The 20,885-nt window shown below is 46.3% G+C and overlaps 1 protein-coding gene across 1 annotated transcript in view; it reads left to right on the forward strand.

Moving 5' to 3' along the window:
- Positions 1-20,885, forward strand: part of SLC6A11 (solute carrier family 6 member 11) — a 376,923-nt gene that overhangs the window by 267,848 nt on the left and 88,190 nt on the right. The window contains exon 8 of the mRNA XM_077452108.1: positions 17,745-17,848. Within this exon, the coding sequence (XP_077308234.1) occupies positions 17,745-17,848 (104 nt within the window). The remainder of the gene's footprint in view (positions 1-17,744; positions 17,849-20,885) is intronic.

Below are 20,885 nucleotides of genomic sequence, written 5' to 3' on the forward strand. Positions count from 1 at the left end.
CATTCTCTGGTCCGAACTTTTCTTCAGAGAGTGACTCACTAATCGCCTCCCGTTAACTCACTTCCTTGCCCTTGGGATTTCAATTTAGTTTTGTCGGTGCTACAGGATCAGCCTTTTGAACCAATTAACAAAGTTCAGTTAGTTCTCTTGACATGGAAGTTGGCTTTTCATTTTGCAATTACTTTGGCTAGAAGGGTCTCCGAATTGGCAACCCTTTCCTCTGAGCTGTATTTGATTTTGCACCATGATAAAATGGTGCTGCATCCTTTTTGCCTAAGGTAGTTTCTGAATTTCATTTAAATTAGGACATTGTTCTACCTTCATTTTTCTCTCAGGCCGCGTACACACGGGCGGACTGTTCGCCCAACCTTGTCCGCTGAACAGTGTTTGGGCGGACAGTCCGCTCGTGTGTGGGCTTTCAGCGGACAGTTTCAGCGGACAGTTGGACGGACAAGGTCTTTCGGAAATTCCGAAAAACTGTCCGCTGAAACTGTGTTTGAGCGAACAGTCCGCCCGTGTGTGGGCTTGTCCGCTGTACTTTCGAAATGAGCGGACTGTTCCCGCTCGGAAAGTCCGCCCATTTCGAGCGCGTGTACAGGTAGGCGGGGCCCGCGAAGGAAACGTCGCGGGCTCCGCCGCCTGGAATGGGCTTAAAGGGGAACCCCAACGCCGAAAAAAATCGGCGTGGGGGTCCCCCCCAAGTCCACACCAGACCCTTGTCCGAGCACGCTACCCGGCCGGCCAGGAAAGGGGGGCGAGCGAGCGCGCCCCCCCTCCTGAGCCGTACCAGGCCGCGTGCCCTCAACATGGGGGGGGTGCCTCGGGGAAGGGGGGGCCGCGCGGCCCCCCCACCCCAAAGCACCTTGTCCCCATGTTGATGAGGACAAGGGCCTCTTCCCGACAACCCTGGCCGTTGGTTGTCGGGGTCTGCGGGCGGGGGGCTTATCGGAATCCGGGAGCCCCCTTTAAGAAGGGGGCCCCCGGATACCGGCCCCCCACCCTATGTGAATGAGTATGGGGTACAATGTACCCCTACCCATTCACCTGTGAAATAAAGTACAATAAAACACACAACACAGAGAAAAAGTATTTTATTGCACAGCCGGGGGTCTTCCGTCTTCGGGGGTCTTCTCGCCGGACTCCTCCGCTATGTGTGTGTAGCTCTTTTGCCAGCGGAGGAGTCCGGCTTTCTTCCTCCCCGCCGCCGGCCTCTTCTCCCGACTTCGGGGGTCTTGTCCCCCTCTTCGGTTCTTCTGCCGGGCCACCGCGCCTGGTCCGGTGGCCCGGTCTTCTGTCGCCGTCTTCTGTCGCCGCCTTCGGTTCTTCTGCCGGGCCACCGCGCCTTCTTGTAGCTCTTTTACAGGCGGTGGCCCGGTCTTCTGTCGCCGCTGTCGTCGCCGTCGCCGCCGCCGCCGCCTTCCGTTCTTGTTCTTCTTCTTGTTCTTCTTCTTCTTCTCCTGGAGATGTTGACTCGACGATCTCTCCGGCCGGAATGCCAGAGCCGCGCTGTGCGGTCACTTATATAGTGACAATGGGGCGGTGTCACATGGTATATGTCACATGGGTTGGTCACATGGTGACCCCGCCCCCTTACGATGTCATAGTCCCCATGTGACATCAACCCATGTGACCAACCCATGTGACATATACCATGTGACACCGCCCCATTGTCACTATATAAGTGGCAGCGGAGCGTGTCCCTGGCATTCCGGCCGGAGAGATCGTCGAGTCAACATCTCCAGGAGAAGAAGAAGAACAAGAAGAAGAACAAGAACGGAAGGCGGCGGCGGCGGCGACGGCGACGACAGCGGCGACAGAAGACCGGGCCACCGCCTGTAAAAGAGCTACAAGAAGGCGCGGTGGCCCGGCAGAAGAACCGAAGGCGGCGACAGAAGACGGCGACAGAAGACCGGGCCACCGGACCAGGCGCGGTGGCCCGGCAGAAGAACCGAAGAGGGGGACAAGACCCCCGAAGTCGGGAGAAGAGGCCGGCGGCGGGGAGGAAGAAAGCCGGACTCCTCCGCTGGCAAAAGAGCTACACACACATAGCGGAGGAGTCCGGCGAGAAGACCCCCGAAGACGGAAGACCCCCGGCTGTGCAATAAAATACTTTTTCTCTGTGTTGTGTGTTTTATTGTACTTTATTTCACAGGTGAATGGGTAGGGGTACATTGTACCCCATACTCATTCACATAGGGTGGGGGGCCGGTATCCGGGGGCCCCCTTCTTAAAGGGGGCTCCCGGATTCCGATAAGCCCCCCGCCCGCAGACCCCGACAACCAACGGCCAGGGTTGTCGGGAAGAGGCCCTTGTCCTCATCAACATGGGGACAAGGTGCTTTGGGGTGGGGGGGCCGCGCGGCCCCCCCTTCCCCGAGGCACCCCCCCCATGTTGAGGGCACGCGGCCTGGTACGGCTCAGGAGGGGGGGCGCGCTCGCTCGCCCCCCTTTCCTGGCCGGCCGGGTAGCGTGCTCGGACAAGGGTCTGGTGTGGACTTGGGGGGGACCCCCACGCCGATTTTTTTTCGGCGTTGGGGTTCCCCTTTAAGCCCATTCCAGGCGGCGGAGCGCGCGACGTCTCCTTCGCGGGCCCCGCCTACCTGTACACGCGCTCGAAATGGGCGGACTTGTCTCCGCCTTACGTGGGCGAGTCCGTTCATTTCAAAAGTTGAGCGAACTGTTTGCCCAACCTTGTTCGTCAAACAGTCCGCTCGTGTGTGGGCAAGTCCGCTCATGCTAATTTTGAGCGGACTGTTTGCCCAAACTGTTTGACGAACAAGGTTGGGCAAACAGTCCGCGCGTGTGTACGCGGCCTCAGCCTGGCTTGCCAGAAGAGAAGCAGTTGCACCCTTTGGATGTGGTTCAGGCAGTCAGGGTCTACCTGGAAAGGTCTGCAGGCATCAGAATTTCTGATGCGTTTTTTGTTTTGCCGGAAGGCCCCAAGAAGGGTCCAGTGGCTTCTACGGCATCCATTTCACTTTGGATTCGCCAGTTAATCATTCATGCCTATGGCCTGAAAGGTAAAGATCCTCCCTTCGGAACCTCCTGGGCTTTTTGTCACCAGGTGTCACTGGCGCAGATTTACAAAACTGCTACTTGGTCTTCTGTACATACGTTCACAAGATTTTATCAGGTGAATGTTAAGGCAGCAGAGGACTCGCTTTTGACCGTAGTGTCTTGCGGGCTGCTGTATAAATCTGATGTTGTTTTCATACAGTGTGTCTCCCTCCCCTCAAGGCTATTGCTCTGGAACGTCCCAGGTAGTAATTTATATGGTTGCTCTGTGTCCCATGATGCACGAGAAAGAACTTCCTTACCTGTAAAATCAATTTCTTTGAGTACATCACGGGACAAAGAGGTCTTTCCCCTCTCTTTTAGGGAGTTCATTGCTTTCTACAAAACTGGATTACTTCCTGTATGTGATGGGTTATATAGGGGATTACTTCTTGTTTTTGGTTATTCTACCAGTGTCTAGTCACCTATAGGTAGCTCATAACCCAGGTACTCAATAAAAATTTAATTATAAAAAAGTGAAGGGAAATCTCCCCAACGGGGCACAAAGAGCAGATAAAAAACGAATAGGTTTTAAACCTGCCCTACTCTATCCAAAACTAGGAAAAACATCTTAGCCCTTGTACACACGGTCGGAGATTCAGACGGAATGTTCTTCCGGAATTATTCCGTTGGAATTACTCCGATGGATTTGGTTGTCGGAATCTCCAACCGTGTGTACAAGGGCTAACATTTGGCTATACATACATTTTATTAGCTGCCCAAAGCAACAACTCCTAGTGGCACCGCTTCACAAAACAGCAACACGTAAGCTGGAACATGGCTTGAATTGTGAAAACAGGGACAACACTTTTGTACTGTTTCCAGATTCTTTACTTTTTCAAAAGCTTAGAAGAAGGCTTCATTTTCACTTGACCTATGATTTCTGCTGGCTTCTGCTTACATTAAGAAGCATGTCTGTCAAAAGACGTTCCCCTTTCCAGCAAGTGGTGAATCTCGGAGATGTAATCAGCTGTGTCTTATTGAGCATGACAGCGTTGGAACCATTTAAGTCACTGAGGCAAACCAAAATGCAGTTTTAATGCTCTTTTGAAATGGAAAACCATGTATTTTATAAGAGCAAGAAAGGAAAACATGTTATCATAAAAACAATGCATCTATGAAATTACAGTGTTAATAGAACATAACATATATTAAACAGAAGAAACTGGAATAAGGCTTGAATCACACGTATGCATTTTTAGTGCTTTTTGTATTTTGCAGATTTGCACTACAGAACGTTTTTCATTGAAAACCATGTTAAATGGACTGTAGTGCAAATCTGCAAAATGCAAAAAGCACTAAAAATGCATAGGTGTGAATCAAGCTTTATACCAGTTTCTTCTGTTTAATATATGTTATGTTCTATTAACACTGTAACTTCATAGATTGTTTTTATGATAACATGTTTTCCTTTCTTGCTCTTATAAAATACAATAGGTGAATAAGTGGAAGGCTTGATTCTCACTAATGCGTTTTTTTGTTGCATTTTGCAGAAATGCAGGGGCATTTTTTAAAATGGGTTCCTATGAAACATGTTCACATCAATGCATTTTGTGCCTCTGTGTTTTTGGAAAGGGTCTAGGACTTTTTTTCCTGCAAAATGCAGCATTTTGCATCTAATAAATTTCAAAACGCAAGTACCGCGTTTTTTTAATGCGATTTTGCAGAGATTTGCATTTTGCGATTTGTATTTCTTTCAGCTGTACATTCACTGTATATAACTGCTTGCTAAGGAGGGGGCCGGGAAGCCAGACACCTTGCCCTTAACTTCCCCGCTGAATGTTAAAAAAAGAATTGCCAGCTAAAAAGAATTGTGAAAAAAAATAGCGTGTGGTCCATACCAGGCCCTTGGGTCTAGTATGGATTTGGAGGGGACCCCCCCCCCCCCACACACACACTGGCATGGGGTCCCCCTCAAAATCCATATCAGACCCTTATCAGAGCGTGCACTATGCCCCGGGTGGTGATGTCGCAAGGGGATGGCCACACCCCCCATCGTTATTTAAGAAAAGCTTAACATCGGCGCAGACAGATCAGCGGGAAGTAGCATCAAAGGAGGATCGTTGGTGGCAGAGGAAGAACACCGGGCAAAGAAGACAGGAGAAAGAAGAAGAGCGGAAGAAGAAGCGGGAGAAAGAGATGCTCGAGGAGGAAGATTCGAGAGAAGATGGAGGAAGACCGGAAGAAGATATTTTTAATAAAAGACTTGTCAAAACTGTCTACTGTATTTTTTCACAATGCACTACTTTTTTTTTTGGTGAATGCGTAGGGGTAGAATGTACCCCATACTCATTCACATGGGGGGTGGATCAGGGGGCCCCCTTGTTAAAGGGGACTTCCAGATTCGGATAAGCCCCCTGCCCACAGACCCCGACAACCAGTGGGCAAGGGTTGTCAGGAAGAGGCCCTTGTCCCCATCAGCATAACTTTTTTTTAATTAAATGAGTACCCAGAAGAAATTACACTGAGATTAAAGGAATTTGTGGAAATTAATGAAGGGATAGCTTCAGCAGGGGTGACATGGGATACAGCTAAAGCCTTCCTTAGGGGGTTACTAATAGAACAGGTTGCAAGAATTAAGAAGAAGAAGAGGCCTGGGAAGAAAATCAAAGAAAGGAAGTAATGGATTTAGAGAGACACTATGTATCAGATCCAACTTTAGAGAAACAAAAATTATGGTTGGTGAAGCAGCAGGAATATAAGGGAGGCTGTAACAAGAAGTGCGGAAAATAAGAGACTTCAATGGAGACAGAACTCCTTTGGAGAAGGGGAAAAATGGGCCGTCTATTGGCACTCTTGGTGAGAACTAATTCTACTCCTTCTGGTATTTCCTCGATTAGGACTCCCAGAGGAGAAGTTACGTCCGACCCTGGGGTGATTATGGAAACCTTCTTGGAGTTCTATGGGGAACTATATAAATCACAACAGAGCCCAGATATTGGTGGGTTGGAGAGGTTCCTGCGGAAAATAGAATTACCCACTCTTTCGGAGAGCGACAGGAACTCGATTCCCCAATAGAGTTGGAGGAACTGACACAGGCATTAGCTGGTATGTCCAATGGCAAGGTCTCCGGACCAGACGGGCTGCCGCTGGAAATTTATAAGCAATTTGGGGGGGCTTTGCTCCCAGAACTCCGAAAGACAATGAGGTGGGTAGCTGATGGAGGAGGGTTGCTACTATCGATGTCGGAAGCTATTATTACAGTTTTACAGAAGGAGGGGAAGGATCCCTTGGAAACATCAGCATATAGACCAATATCCTTACTGTGCTCTGACGTTAAAATAGTGGCAAAGGTCCTAGCATCTAGGGTAAACAAATGCATATCAAAACGTATTCATGAGGATCAGTCAAGGTTTGTTCCGGGTAGATCCACAAGTGTTAATATAAGAAGGGTTTACATGAACCTCCAGGTCCCATTGGAGGTCGCTTGCTCGAGGGCTGTTCTATCCTTGGATACAGCCAAGGCATTCAATAGCCTCGAGTGGGGCTACCTCTGGCGGGTCCTGGTAAAGTTGGGTTCGGTGAACAATTTATCCAATTGTTAAAAATGTTATATAGAAATCCAAGTGCTAAGTTAAAAATCAATAATGACTTTTTTGGAAAGGATCCCATTGGAGAGAGGCACGAGGCAAGGGTGCCCGTTGTCACCCTTGCTATTTGCATTAGCGATGGAACCCTATGCATGCACAGTAAGGTCTTTAACGGAGATGCGTGGATTGCAAAGGAAGTGTGGGGAGTAAAGGATAGCTTTATACGCAGATGATGTTCTGTTCTTTCTGGGGGACTATCTGTATGGCTGAAAAGGCATCGCACGGACATCGCCTGTGATTTGCACTGCAGTGCCATGCAAATCACATGTGATCTCGCACCACACACTGGTGTGAACCAGCACTTTCAGTTTTAAACCATAATTGCTATCTAGGGGCAAATCAGATTGTAAAATTTCCCTTTCTATTTTTCAAATTTCTATTTGTGCTGATTCTTTAAAGGGCAACTGTAAAGTTGTCAATAATTAGTTGCCCCCACCATCCTGATTTCTTCCCACTAGGGGTCAATACAAACAGATAAAAACAAGTAACCATGTACCTCTAGCTATCACATGCAATCCAGCTCTAGAAGGGATAAGAAAGGTAATCAAAGATTTACAACTCATCATCACAGAGGAAACTCTGTTGGCAACAGTTCCTGGTAACTTTCTTTTCTTTAATTTGAATTCATTAGGTCAATTAGAGTGATTTTTTTTGTCAGAGTAGGCAAGCCTTGACAGATAAAACAACCCTTTGTAGTTCGAAATGTTGTACTCAAAGCAATTGGACCTTTAGCCTTTAACAACGCCTATGACTTTTAAGCTAGACTTAACCCTTGTAAACACGGTCGGAAATTCCAACCACAAAATCCGTCTGATTTTTTCTGACGGATTTTGTCCGGAACTGGTGTTGCATACGCACGGTCGGACAAAGTTGTCGGAAAATCCGATCATTTGGACCACGTTCAGCCTAGTAGCCAATAGCTTTGCTCTCGTACTTTGATCTGAGCATGCGTGGCACCTTGTCCAATCGGAATTCTCTACAAACAAAGTCCGATCGGATCATGTTGTCGGAAAATTTTATATCCAGCTCTCAAACTTTGTTGGTCGGAAAAAGTCAGATGGAGCCCACACATGGTTGGATTATCCGACAACACGGTCCGATCGGACATTTTCCATCAGAATGTCCGACCGTGTGTACAAGGGCTTACACCTGTCGAATTTGTTAAAAAATTTTAAATTTTCAGAATGTTCATTTGATTATCTAATGCCCCATACACACGATGGGTTTTTCCAACAACAAATGTTGGATGTGAGCTTGTTGGCTGAAAGTCCGACCATGTGTATGCTCCATCGAACATTTGTTGTCGGACTTTCCGCCAACAAAAGTTGGCTAGCAGGTTCTCAAATTTTCCACCAAAAAAACGTTGTTATCAGAATTGCTGATCATGCGTACACAAGTCCGACACACAAAAGTTCACACATGCTCGGAATCAAGCAGAAGGAGTCGTACTGGCTATTGAACTTCCTTTTTCTCGGCTCGTCGTTTGTCTTGTATGTCATCAGGTTCCCACATTCGTAATTGTTGACCAACATTTGTGTGACTGTGTGTACGCAAGACAAGTTTAAGCCAACATCCTTTGAACAAAAATCCACGGTTTTGTTGGCGGAAAGTCCGATCATGGGCATAAGAGTTAAAGAGGATAATTCAACAATCAGTTTTGACCTGAGGGATCAAAAGGATGACATGTTTTTGTTGAAAAATGGAAACAAACTATTTTTTTTTTAAATTGTATTTGCTCCTAGCATAAATTGTACAAATTGTCACTAGTGTCATGCACAAGCACTTGTCAAAGTTAATACAGAAATAGAATGTTTGTTCTACGAAAATCGAGACATTGACATGGTACTTGAGCTAAAAGTAATTCAAAAATAGATTTTTATACTTTCTTGTACAGAAGTTAAAATGAAATTCTACAGAAGGCCAGCCTAAGGCTATGGTTGCTCTGGTGATTAAATCTCTTTACTACTAAGGGATTCCAGTGCATGTTTCATTGGATTGCAAAATGAGGATACTGCCAAAAAGTAGTTACATTTTTCAGTATCAAAGATCCCCAGTGTAGTCGTAGCCCCCACAGAACACAGAACTGAGGCTTACTGGCTGCAGAAAATAGTTACAAATAAAAACATTCCTTCACAACAGTTTGCAAAGGATAAACAGCAGTAGCATTCCAGAGGGCACGGAAAAGCTTCTGTTTATATGCAGTTACACAAAATAAAACGTGATACTAGTGAGCTTGGATTGCGAGAAGGAGCAGTAAATTACAAACTAGGTGTGGAATCACTAAGCAGGAAGCAATCCTTGCATAAATTATACAAATTTGGCTGCTGTCATGTTTTTACTATACATAACAATGAACTATACGTAGAAGTAATGAATGTTAAAAATGTACATGCACCGATAAAATTTGTTACACCAAGCCTATCCGCGTACACACGGGCGGACTGTCTGGCCAACTTAGTCCATCAGACAATCCGACGGACAGTCCGTCATACTTTCGAATGAACGGACTTGACCACACACACCACTTTTTGAGCGGACTAATACGGCGTACTAAGTCCGCCATACTATCCACCCTACTTTTGAAATGAACGGACTCGCCCACACACGCGGAGGAAAGTCCGCTCATTTCGAGCGTGTCTCCAGGTAGGCGGGGCCCGCAAAGGAGACGTCGCTGACCCCGCCGCCTGGTATGGACTTAAAGGGGAACCCCAACGCCGAAAAAAAATCGGTGTGGGGGTCCCCCCCAAGTCCACAACAGACCCTTGTCTGAGCACGCTACCCGGCCGGCCAGGAAAGGGGGGCGAGCGAGCGCCCCCCCTCCTAAACCGTACCAGGCCGCGTGCCTTCAACATGGGGGGTGCCTTGGGGAAGGGGGGGCCGCGCGGCCCCCCCACCCCAAAGCACCTTGTCCCCATGTTGATGAGGACAAGGGCCTCTTCCCGACAACCCTGGCCATTGGTTGTCGGGGTCTGCGGGCGGGGGGCTTATCGGAATCCGGGAGCCCCCTTTAATAAGGGGGCCCCCGGATACCGGCCCCCCACCCTATGTGAATGAGTATGGGGTACAATTTACCCCTACCCATTCACCTGTAAAATAAAAGTACAAAAAAAAACACAACACACGAGATAAAATACTTTATTGCACAGCTCCGGGGGTCTTCCGTCTTCGGGGGTCTTCTCGCCGGACTCCTCCGCTATCTTCTTGTAGCTCTTTTGCTAGCGGAGGAGTTCGGCTTTCTTCCTCGCCGCCGGCCTCTTCTCCCGACTTCGGGGGTCTTGTCCCCCTCTTCGGTTCTTCTGTCGCCGCCGCCGCCTTCCGTTCTTGTTTTTGTTCTTCTTCTTCTTCTTCTTCTTCTTCTTCTTCTTCTCCAGGAGATGTTGCCTCGACGATCTCTTCGGCCGGAATGCCAGGGACGCACTGCACGGCCACTTATGTAGGGACAAGGGGCGGTGTCACATGGCTTTATGTCACATGGGTTGGTCACATGGGTTGATGTCACATGGGGACTATGACATCGTAAGGGGGCGGGGTCACCATGTGACACCAACCCATGTGACATAAAGCCATATGACACCGCCCCTTGTCCCTATATAAGTGGCCGCGCAGTGCGTCCCTGGCATTCCGGCCGGAGAGATCGTCGAGGCAACATCTCCTGGAGAAGAAGAAGAAGAAGAAGAAGAACGGAAGGCGGCGGCGGCGGCGACAGAAGACCGGGCCACTGCCTGTAAAAGAGCTATAAGAAGGCGCGGTGGCCCGGCAGAAGAACCGAAGAGGGGGACAAGAACCCCGAAGTCGGGAGAAGAGGCCGGCGGCGAGGAAGAAAGCCGGACTCCTCCGCTAGCAAAAGAGCTACAAGAAGATAGCGGAGGAGTCCGGCGAGAAGACCCCCGAAGACGGAAGACCCCCGGAGCTGTGCAATAAAGTATTTTATCTCGTGTGTTGTGTTTTTTTTTTGTACTTTTATTTTACAGGTGAATTGGTAGGGGTACATTGTACCCCATATTCATTCACATAGGGTGGGGGGCCGGTATCCTGGGGCCCCCTTAATAAAGGGGGCACCCGGATTCCGATAAGCCCCCCGCCCGCAGACCCCGACAACCAACGGCCAGGGTTGTCGGGAAGAGGCCCTTGTCCTCATCAACATGGGGACAAGGTGCTTTGGGGTGGGGGGGCCGCGCGGCCCCCCTTCCCCAAGGCACCCCCCCATGTTGAGGGCACGCGGCCTGGTACGGTTTAGGAGGGGGGCGCTCGCTCGCCCCCCTTTCCTGGCCGGCCGGGTAGCGTGCTCGGACAAGGGTCTGTTGTGGACTTGGGGGGGACCCCACGCCGATTTTTTTCGGCGTTGGGGTTCCCCCTTAAGTCCATACCAGGCGGCGGGGCCAGCGACGTCTCCTTCGCGGGCCCCGCCTACCTGGATACCCGCTCGAAATGAGCGGACTTTTCTCCGGGCGGGAAAAGTCCGCTCATTTCAAAAGTACGGCGGACTGGCATACACACGGGCGGATTGTCCGCCGAAATGCGAGTCCGACGGACAGTATTACGGAAATTCCGAAATACTTAGCCCGCCAGACTGCACGCTGAAAAAGTCCGCTGAAGCCCACACACGAGCGGACTGTCCGCTGAAATGTGTTTCGGCGGACTAAGTTGGCCAGACAGTCCGCCCGTGTGTACGCGGCTTTATGAACACTGCTTGCAGATATCTCCTTACTTGCTCAGTATTGTTGTAATCCTTGTTGTTCTGTAGAATGAAGTCACTGAGCATGCCCAGATCTCCCCTGATTTAAGGCACACTCTCTTTTTTTAAATCAAGTAAGTTTTTATTACAAAATAAAAATGGTACAAGCCATACATAGACAGAAAGTGGAGTCGTACAATAATGCTGATTCCTTGGCCGAACATTGACCATAAGACCACTTGGAACAATTGTACAGAAAATCAAAACAGAGATAATGGTAATACAGTACACATAATGCATCCGACTTGTGAAGCAGCAGAAACCAAAAGGAGTGCAATCTAAACGAAAAAAAAAAAACAGAACAAAGAAAAGGGGAAACAAAACGAAGACAAAATGAAATAATATTCCCTCTGAGACCACATCATACTTTGCATCAGCCATATAAGGCACACTCTCTATGTCTTATCTATCTGTTATCAGGACTTCCTACGGCACAACACTGAACTCTGCTAATCACTCAGAGCTTCCTCCTACACACCATGTGACCATGTGACCTCACATACAGTCTAAACTGCAGCCAATCCTGCAGTCTTATCAGCTGAAGCTGATAAGTCTGACAGAGGGAAACATTAGACATCAGCACAAGTAAATACTATGAAATAAACAAGTACGCTATTAACAGGGAAGCAGGGTTGCCATAGAAACGTTGGATTGAGAAGGAGGCTTGGTTAACAGTACAGGAAGTGCTCAATGTAAGGGCGGAAATACACTCCACTGTGGACTCAGAAAACAATACTTAAGATGGCTCTGCCTAACCCCTGGAAACAAGTTTTTTAAAGTGTGTTTAAACAGTAAGTAATATGCAATTTGGGCTGGATTACAGTGGCTATAGTCTGATAATGACTTATTATAATGGACTAAATGAAAAGAAGCATCAGAGTGGGAGAGTTTACTTCCTCTTTAAGACTCTTAAAATTAAAATAACATGAAAATAAATCAGACCTTTAGCACATAAGAGTACATTTTAAACAAATCTTCCTATTAGGTGTAACTCATTGGTGGGAGTGAATCCACATAGCACCCTAAGCCTTCTAGTATGGTCAACACATTGGTTTGTTAACACTATTTTCAAGTCCATATTGAAGACTACTGTACATGGCTCAACTTTTGTCAGGTTCAGCATGAATCTGCCTAAATCTGAACTGTGGGTGCCTGACTCAATTATTCAAATGACTTTTATTGAAAGATCTGGCTATAAAGCCTTCCAATCAGATGCATACACTGTTCGGGCCAGTAGTAGTATCTTTAACTTTAAATACTGAAATTATATGTAGATACTCTGATAAAGATGCTTAATCGGGTTGATTTATCAAATAAGTACAGACTGTTTATTTTGTAGGGAATTTACATTTTCACTTAGTGTATGTGATTTCTTACTAAATAAATAACAAGATTGATAGATACTGTAGATAGATCGATAGATAGATAGATAGTTAGACAGACAGACAGACAGATAGACAGATAGATAGATAGATATTTTTTTACAGGGAAATAAAAATATAAAAACATCTGGATACTCTGTTGGATCAAGACAGACCTATCTATTGCTTGTTTTGAATTTGTTGTAAAAAAAAAATGTTCTGTAGGTTACACTGCTTTTGAGAACTTAAGCCTCATACACACTCATCACATTTTCTGCTGATTTTTTCCTTCAGATTTACCAAAGCCATATAATATGAGGTCAAACCTTAGGAGTTTCAATTTGTGTGCAATAAGGCAGGCCCTTGCGTTACATGGTTTTGGTAAATCTGAAGACAAAAATCAGCAGAACATCTGATAGTGTATATGGGGCTTAACACAAAGAATGCCAACACAGTTGAAATTAATCAAAAACTAAAGAATATCTGAGCTGGCTCCTAACAACCTGAATGCATGTAACATTGTGTTCTTGATATAAAACAAAATGTTGTTATTTAAGCTGTGTAAAAACACTTCCAACTAAATTTGATATTTTTTCTTAAGTGTACTGAGCCTTTTAATTAAAATCAAGACTTAAAGTGAAGGGCCACCCTGAAATAAAAAAAAATCATTAAAAATTAGAAAAAAATCTGAAAAAAAAATGATTTTTTTTTTTTAACTTACCAGAAATGCCTGTTGCTAGGCACATCATCCTAATCTGCCTCTTCCTCCTCCTCGGAGATCTTCTGTCTTCTCTCCTCCATGCGGCGTCTTCTGGGTAATGGGTCGCACTGTGTTCTGGGAACTGTGTGTCCCAGAACACAGCGCGGCCCATTCACAAAGCACTGTGCGACTCGCGCATGCGCAGTAGGAAACGGGCAGTGAAGCCGCAAGGCTCCACTGCCTGTTTCCCTTAGCCAAAATGGCGGCGCCGGGACCCGAGAGCCGAGGTACGGGTCAGCCTTGGGCGACCGACATCGCGGGTGCCCTGGACAGGTAAGTGTGCTTATTAAAAGTCAGCAGCTACAGTGTTTGCAGCTGCTGACTTTTACATTTTTTTTTTTTAAACCGGCCCTCCTCTTTAAAGCGGTAGTAAACCCGCAAATTTTATTTATTTTTTTTAAACCTGCAAAGCAAAAGGCATAATGAGCTAGTATGCACCGCATACTAGCTCATTATGAAATACTTACCTTCGAACGAGGCCCCGACATCTGGCCCGATCTACACCGAGGGAGCTGACATGCTCCCTCGGCGTTTCTTCCAGGTATCGCGGCTCCGGCGCTGTGAGTGGCCGGAGCCGCGATATCGTCACTCCCGCGCATGCGCGCGGGAGATTTCATTCCGGCCGGTCGGCCACTGCCGGATTTTCAGGCCGAGAATCCCCTTGTGCGCATGCGCCGCTGCAGTCAGCGGCGCATACCGAGGGGAATATCTCCTAAACCGTACAGGTTTAGGAGATATTTTTTTTACCTACAGGTAATGCCGCGTACACACGGGCGGACTGTATGGCGTACTTAGTCCGTCGAAACACATTTCAGCGGACAGTCCGCTCGTGTGTGGGCTTCAGCGGACTTTTTTAGCGTGCAGTCTGGCGTACTAAGAATTTCGGATTTTTCGAAATTATGTCCGTCGTACTTTGGTTTCAGCGGACAATCCGCTCGTCAGTATTCTAGTTCGACGGACTAAGAATGGCGCATGCCCAGAAAGGATTTAAACGGCGGAAGGTTGCTTTGCTGTGTATTGGACTTCCTTTTTCTAGTCCCGTCGTACGTGCTGTACACGTCATCGCGCAAGCTTTCGACGGACTGTTTGTGCATCTGTGTGTGGTCAAGTCCGTTCAGTCCAAAGTACGACGGACTGTCCGTCGGATTGTATGACGAACTAAGTACGCCATACAGTCCGCTCGTGTGTACGCGGCATAAGACTTATTATAGGCTTTCCTGTAGGTAAAAGTTAAAAAATTGAGTTTACAACCACTTTAAGTATGGAACCTCGAGGAGTAGTTTAAGGTGGTGTATGGATATCTTGTATTGATTTTTACAGTATAAAGCTACCTGATGATTGCTAGTTACTTTTAAATACAATTTTAAAATACATTGTTTCAACAGATATTTATTTTATTTGATAGGACAGTTACGAATGAGTGTGAATAAACTCTGATAACATCAAGATATCTTGTCTTAGCATTTAGATAAGCCTGCATCTATCTATCTTTCTCTTTTTGTGGATATCGGATATCACTAAATTAGAATATACAAACTTTCACTCCGGGCATTTTAAATTAAACTTTGAAATACCCTTATACTTTAGGCCTCTCTATTTGATAGAAATGCTTAGTGGATTGGGGAATATAGGACATTTAGAGCTTGAGTGGCTGTATGCTGTATCTAGAGGCATAACTAGAACATTCAGGGCCCTGGTACAAAAAACCTGAAGGGCTCTCCTGACCCCCCCCCCCCCGACTCTAAACCTGGGGCCCATTCCACTGATCCCAGGGCCCTTTACTCCCATGACATTTTGCCATCCACAGAGTACTTTTATTTTATGGAGCACATTTTTTACTGCACTCCTGCATCAGTGCCCCCAACATCAGTTTCTCCAGAGTGCCCCCTGACATCCTCCAGAGTGCCCCTTTAGTACCTCCAGAATGCATCCTTAATACTACTGTACTAAGGGGGCACTCTGGAGGAGGATGTAAAGGGGCCCCTCTGGAGAAATTAAAGGGGCACTTTGGAGGTACTTTGGTGGCACTCTGGCAAGGGGTGTAAAGGGGCACTCTGGAGGCACTGAGGGGTCACTCTGAAGGTACTAAGGGGGCACTCCAGAGAATTCACCACCAGACCTGCCCCCCGCCACCCGAATAGTAGCAGCAGTTCAGAGCCTACACTGCAGCACAGCCATAGCACTCTTCTCCTCTCACGGTCATACGGACAGGAGAAAAGTGCTTGGTTATTGCAGTACAGACCAGCCGCCTGCCCTTCAGCCCCCCCCCCACAGTGGTGGAATGCCAGGGCTCGATTGCAAGTGCAACCTTTGCAACCCTGGTAGTTCCACCACTGTACTCAGGTACTGCTGCAATGTACAAGTTCTTTCCAATAACTTTTCTCAATAATCTGTTTATCTCTAACCCCTGCTATTAAAGGAAATAAATGCTTATACAGCCTAGTAGAAAAAAACATAGCAGTTCTTAGATGTTTTAAAGACCCATCACTTCTAAATTTGCCTAGGATGTTTGAATGTAAGGCAGACCATAGACGGTGACATTTTTTCCTGCAACCAGTTGCAGAAAAGCAATTCACATGATTCCCCCTTTAACACAGACAGTGCTGACAGGGGAATGCCTCCTACTAAGCAATTGTCTGCTCCTGAAGGCGGGCAGGAGCGGGCAAAGTAAGCCGTCCCTGCTGGGAGAAGATATTGATCATTGCTAGCGGCTATATCAATCGCTAGCGATAATTGCAAGTTAATTGATCAAGTTGAGCAACTTGGTACAGTCAGCCTGCCCACACACAGTTCAAATCTCAACTGGTTCCTACTGAAACGGCCAAGATTCAAACCATCTATAGCCAGTCTAAGGGGTTATACTGAAAGCAGAGAAAGAGATAACTACACATTAACCTCTCTGGCAGTAATCCCGAGTCTGGCTCGGTTGGAAATTTACTAGCAGGAGCGGTAACCCCGAGTCAGACTCGGGATCGCTTCGCTCGATGCAGGGGAGGACGCAGTGAGACTTACTTACCTTGTCCCCTGGATCCAGCGATGTCCGCCGTGCTGTGTGATCGAGCCGTCCTCCGCTCGATTCACAGTGCCGAATGCCGCCGAGCTCCGTTCCCTGCGACGTTACGGCTCACGGGAGCGGAGAACAGCGGCAAATTCAAAAAAGTAAAAAGACACAAAACACACACAGAACTGTAATCTTACAGATTACAGTACTGTATTAAAAATTACACACCCCCTTTGTCCCTAGTGGTCTGTGCAGTGCCCTGCATGCACTTTTATATTATAAATACTGTTTTTTCTGCCTGGAATTTGGAGATTGTCCATAGCAACCAAAACGTGTCCCTTTTTCAGTGTTTTAGGATTTGATTACATTATTGAATATTTTTTATGATTCTTTATTTTATTATAAACTTTATCATACCCGGGATGTCTGCTAGACTCTGGTTTGAAGAGATTTAAAATCGTTATTCCTAAGAATTACAGGACTACAAAATAAAACGCCAGATTTCCATGCAAAATAATTGTACTGCTTTCAGCACCTAATTCCAGACTGAATCATACCGCCAGGGAGGTTAAAGGCCATAGGAAGTACACTACCAGTGACTCTGTAAGGTGCTATCAGGATTCATCTTTATTGCAGTACTATTTTTACTTTACATATGCAAATCTTTTTCTACCCAGGTCTCATCAATAATACTAGCAATTATTTCTGTTAATTTAACTTCATAGGGCATGCACTTTATAAAATGCTTGATCAACTCTAGATGTCCTGTAAACATATTTTTTAACTAAAAATGTCTGTACACTTCCCATTTTATTATACATAATCTCATGAACACGTTTTTAGCTTCGTCTGCCAGGTCAACTTGATATACTATTTTGCTATTTTGGATAACATAAAATACATTATTTTTAAATTGCTTTATTCAACATTTAATTTATAAATTAATGAAGCCTGACAAGCATGACCTATAAAAAAAAAACTATGTTATCATAGTTTTGTACAATCCCTAAAATTTGAAGAACATGTTTGTGAAAAAAGAAATGGCCCTTTAGGTTTAGCAAGGTTGTGTTTTTGTTTCTTAAGTAGGTCAAAATGTACTTTAGCTTTTATGCTGTTGAATGTTGATTACAAAAGCCATTGAACAGGCAAATGCAATTTGTGTGTTTAGTCTTCATATTTATATCTTTACTTATTCATTTTTAGCAATTCTTTATTTTTATTTTTGTTTCTTTTTTGGTCAACAGGTGTGGGTGGATGCAGGTACCCAGATCTTCTTTTCCTATGCCATCTGCCTGGGATGTTTGACTGCTCTGGGGAGTTATAATAACTACAACAATAACTGCTACAGGTAATATACCATATTCATAGATAAAATTGGGAAATAATTATATTAATTGCATGTAGAAATAAAACAAAGAAATCCAAATGTGAAGCCAAAAACTGTGAATTCAGTGATTCTTCGATTATGAGGGAAAATGACAGATGTTGATCATTAATGATCATTAATGATAAATCACACAGCACCTCGGTGTGCAACAGAGGGAGGCTTACCAGAATCATATCAATTAAGAGTGGTCAACCAGCACTTGTGTTTCTATCCAAGATATCCAGATTTCCTCAAAACCAGATGTCAAATGATTGTACTGCTGCGTTGTAATAGCTAGCTATAACAGTATATACTTGGACATAGTATCCTGAAAAAGAATGCTCCTGATGAGGTCATCTTTGATGAACCTAGTAGAGCAGAGATGGAACACATGCCACTACGCATATGTGATCCTGACACGGCCATCTTGGATTCTGGAATATGAGATGTTTTATATGATATGAAGTGCCTGGTTGTCATCTCTTCATTGTAAGGGCATTCACCGCATTCAATTGGTGTTTTAATTGGGATTACACTATGGAGAGCATGTCTTTTTCTTTTTCACAATACTATGTCCAACTGAATATATATGCACAGCAATCTATTATAACACAGCAGTACCATCGTTTGATATGTGGTTTTTAGGAAACCTGGATATCTTGGATTGATACACAAGCGCTGGTTGACCACTCTTAATTGGGGGTCATATGATTCTGGTAAGCCTCCCTCTGTTGCACACTGAGGTGCTGTGCAGTTTATCATGAAATTGGAGTTCCAGCCGTTTCTATGTTTATTAAAAGTCAGCAGCTACAAAAAGTGTAGCTGCTGACTTTTAATAAACACACACTCACCTGTCCCATGGTCCAGCAATGTAGCCGCTCAAAGCCTTGGTTCTCTCCCCCACCTCTCCCTGACGCTGGCATCACTGGTGTGGGAATCCAGCTGTAACAGTTTCCACCTGCACAGCCAGGTGCACACTACGCATGCGTGAGTCACGCTGCGCTTCTTAACCTCCTCGCGCCAGCCCTATAGCCGAATGACGGCCGTAGAGCAGGCGCGTTCGTCCGGGCGGTCGTCCCTGGACGACCTGATGTTTACTTCCGCAATGCGCGCCGCCGCGGGCGCGCATCGCGGAAGTTCTGTGTTCGCCGTGTCCCCCGGGGACAGGCAAACACAGATCGCTGTAAACGGCCAATCACAGCGGCCGTTTACAGCGTGATCGGCGTGTCCAATGGGAGATGATCTCATATGTAAACATATGAGATCATCTCGCAGCGCCGCTCTCCTTCCTCGCACAGACAGTGCGAGAGGGGAGAGATGAACGGCTGCAGCGGCAGCCGTTCTGATTGTGGAAAAAAAATAAATTAAAAAAATGAAATAAAAAGTGCCATCCGCCCCCAGCAGTGCCATCCGCCCCCAGCAGTGCCACCCGCCCCCAGCAGTGCCATCCGCCCCCAGCAGTGCCATCTGCCCCAGTGCCATCCACCCCAGTGCTACCTGCCCCCAGTGCCATCCACCCCAGTGCTACCTGCCCCCAGTGCCATCCACCCCAGTGCTACCTGCCCCTAGTGCCATCCACCCCAGTGCTACCTGCCCCTAGTGCCATCCACCCCAGTGCTACCTGCCCCCAGTGCCATCCACCCCAGTGCTACCTGCCCCCAGTGCCATCCACCCCAGTGCCACCTGCCGTCAGTGCCACCTGCCCCCAGTGCCACCTGCCCCCAGTGCCACCTGCCCCCAGTGCCACGTGTCATCAGTGCCACATAGTGCCATCTGTCATCAGTGCCATGTATCAGTGCCATTTGTCATCAGTGCCACCTGTCAGTGTCACGTGCCATCTGTTGTCAGTGTCACGTGTCATCAATGCCACTTATCAGTGCCATCTGTCATCAGTGTCACGCGTCATCGGTGCCATGTATTAGTGCCATCTGTCATCGGTGGCACATATTAGTGCCACGTATTAGTGCCATCTGTCATCGGTGCCACGTTTCAGTGCCACGTGTCATCAGTGCCACGTATTAGTGCCACGTGTCATCAGTGCCACGTATAAGTGCCACGCGTCATCAGTGCCACATATTAGTGCCATCTGTCATCAGTGCCACATATTAGTGCCATCTGTCATCAGTGCCACCTGTCATCATTGCCAGGTATCAGTGCCATCTGTCATCAGTGTCACGTGTCATTGTCCTGGTGCTTCAAAAGTGTAATAAATAGTCAACAAGTTAGATGTGTAACTTATGTTCCTAGAACACATGATGGCGCTACCTGCATGTTGGGCCTCTCTATGTGGCCAGGCTGTGAAAAAGTCCCACACATGTGGTATTGTAATACTCAGGAGGAGTAGCAGAATTTTTTGGGGGGTGTCATTTGTGGTATACACATGCCACGTGAGAGAAATAACCTATTACAATGACAATTTTGTGGAGAAAAAAAAAAAATGAAAAATCTTAATTTTGCAAAGAATTGTGGGAAAAAAATTACAACATCAAAAAGCTCACCATGCCTCTTACTAAATACCTTGGAATGTCTACTTTCCAAAAAGGGGTCATTTGGGGGGTATTTGTACTTTCCTGGCTTGTTCGGGTCACAAGAAGCGAGATAGGCCACCAGTACATCAGATGTGATCAATTTTGTGCGATTCGCACCACAGCTTGTAGACTCTCTAACTTTCACAAAGACCAAATAATATCCACTAATTTGGGTTATTTTTACCAAAGACATGTAGCAGTATAAATTGTGACCAAAATTTATGAAGAAAAATTAATAATTTGCATAATTCTGTCACAGAAACAAAGAAATATGCGTTTTTTTTCAAAATTTTCGGTCTTTTTTCATTTATAGCGCAAAAAATAAAAACCCCAGAGGTGATCAAATACCACCAAAAGAAAGCTCTATTTGTGGGAAAAAAAGGACAAAAAATTCATTTGGGTACAGTGTTGCATGACTGAGTAATTGTCATTCAAATTGTGAGAGCACCGAAAGCTGAAAATTGGTCTGGGCAGGAAGGTGTTTAAGTGCC

Source organism: Lithobates pipiens, unplaced genomic scaffold (assembly GCF_037356315.1).
Source record: "Lithobates pipiens isolate NorthernLeopardFrog02 unplaced genomic scaffold, aLitPip1_a1.2 Scaffold_23, whole genome shotgun sequence".
Taxonomy (NCBI): Eukaryota; Metazoa; Chordata; class Amphibia; order Anura; family Ranidae; genus Lithobates; species Lithobates pipiens.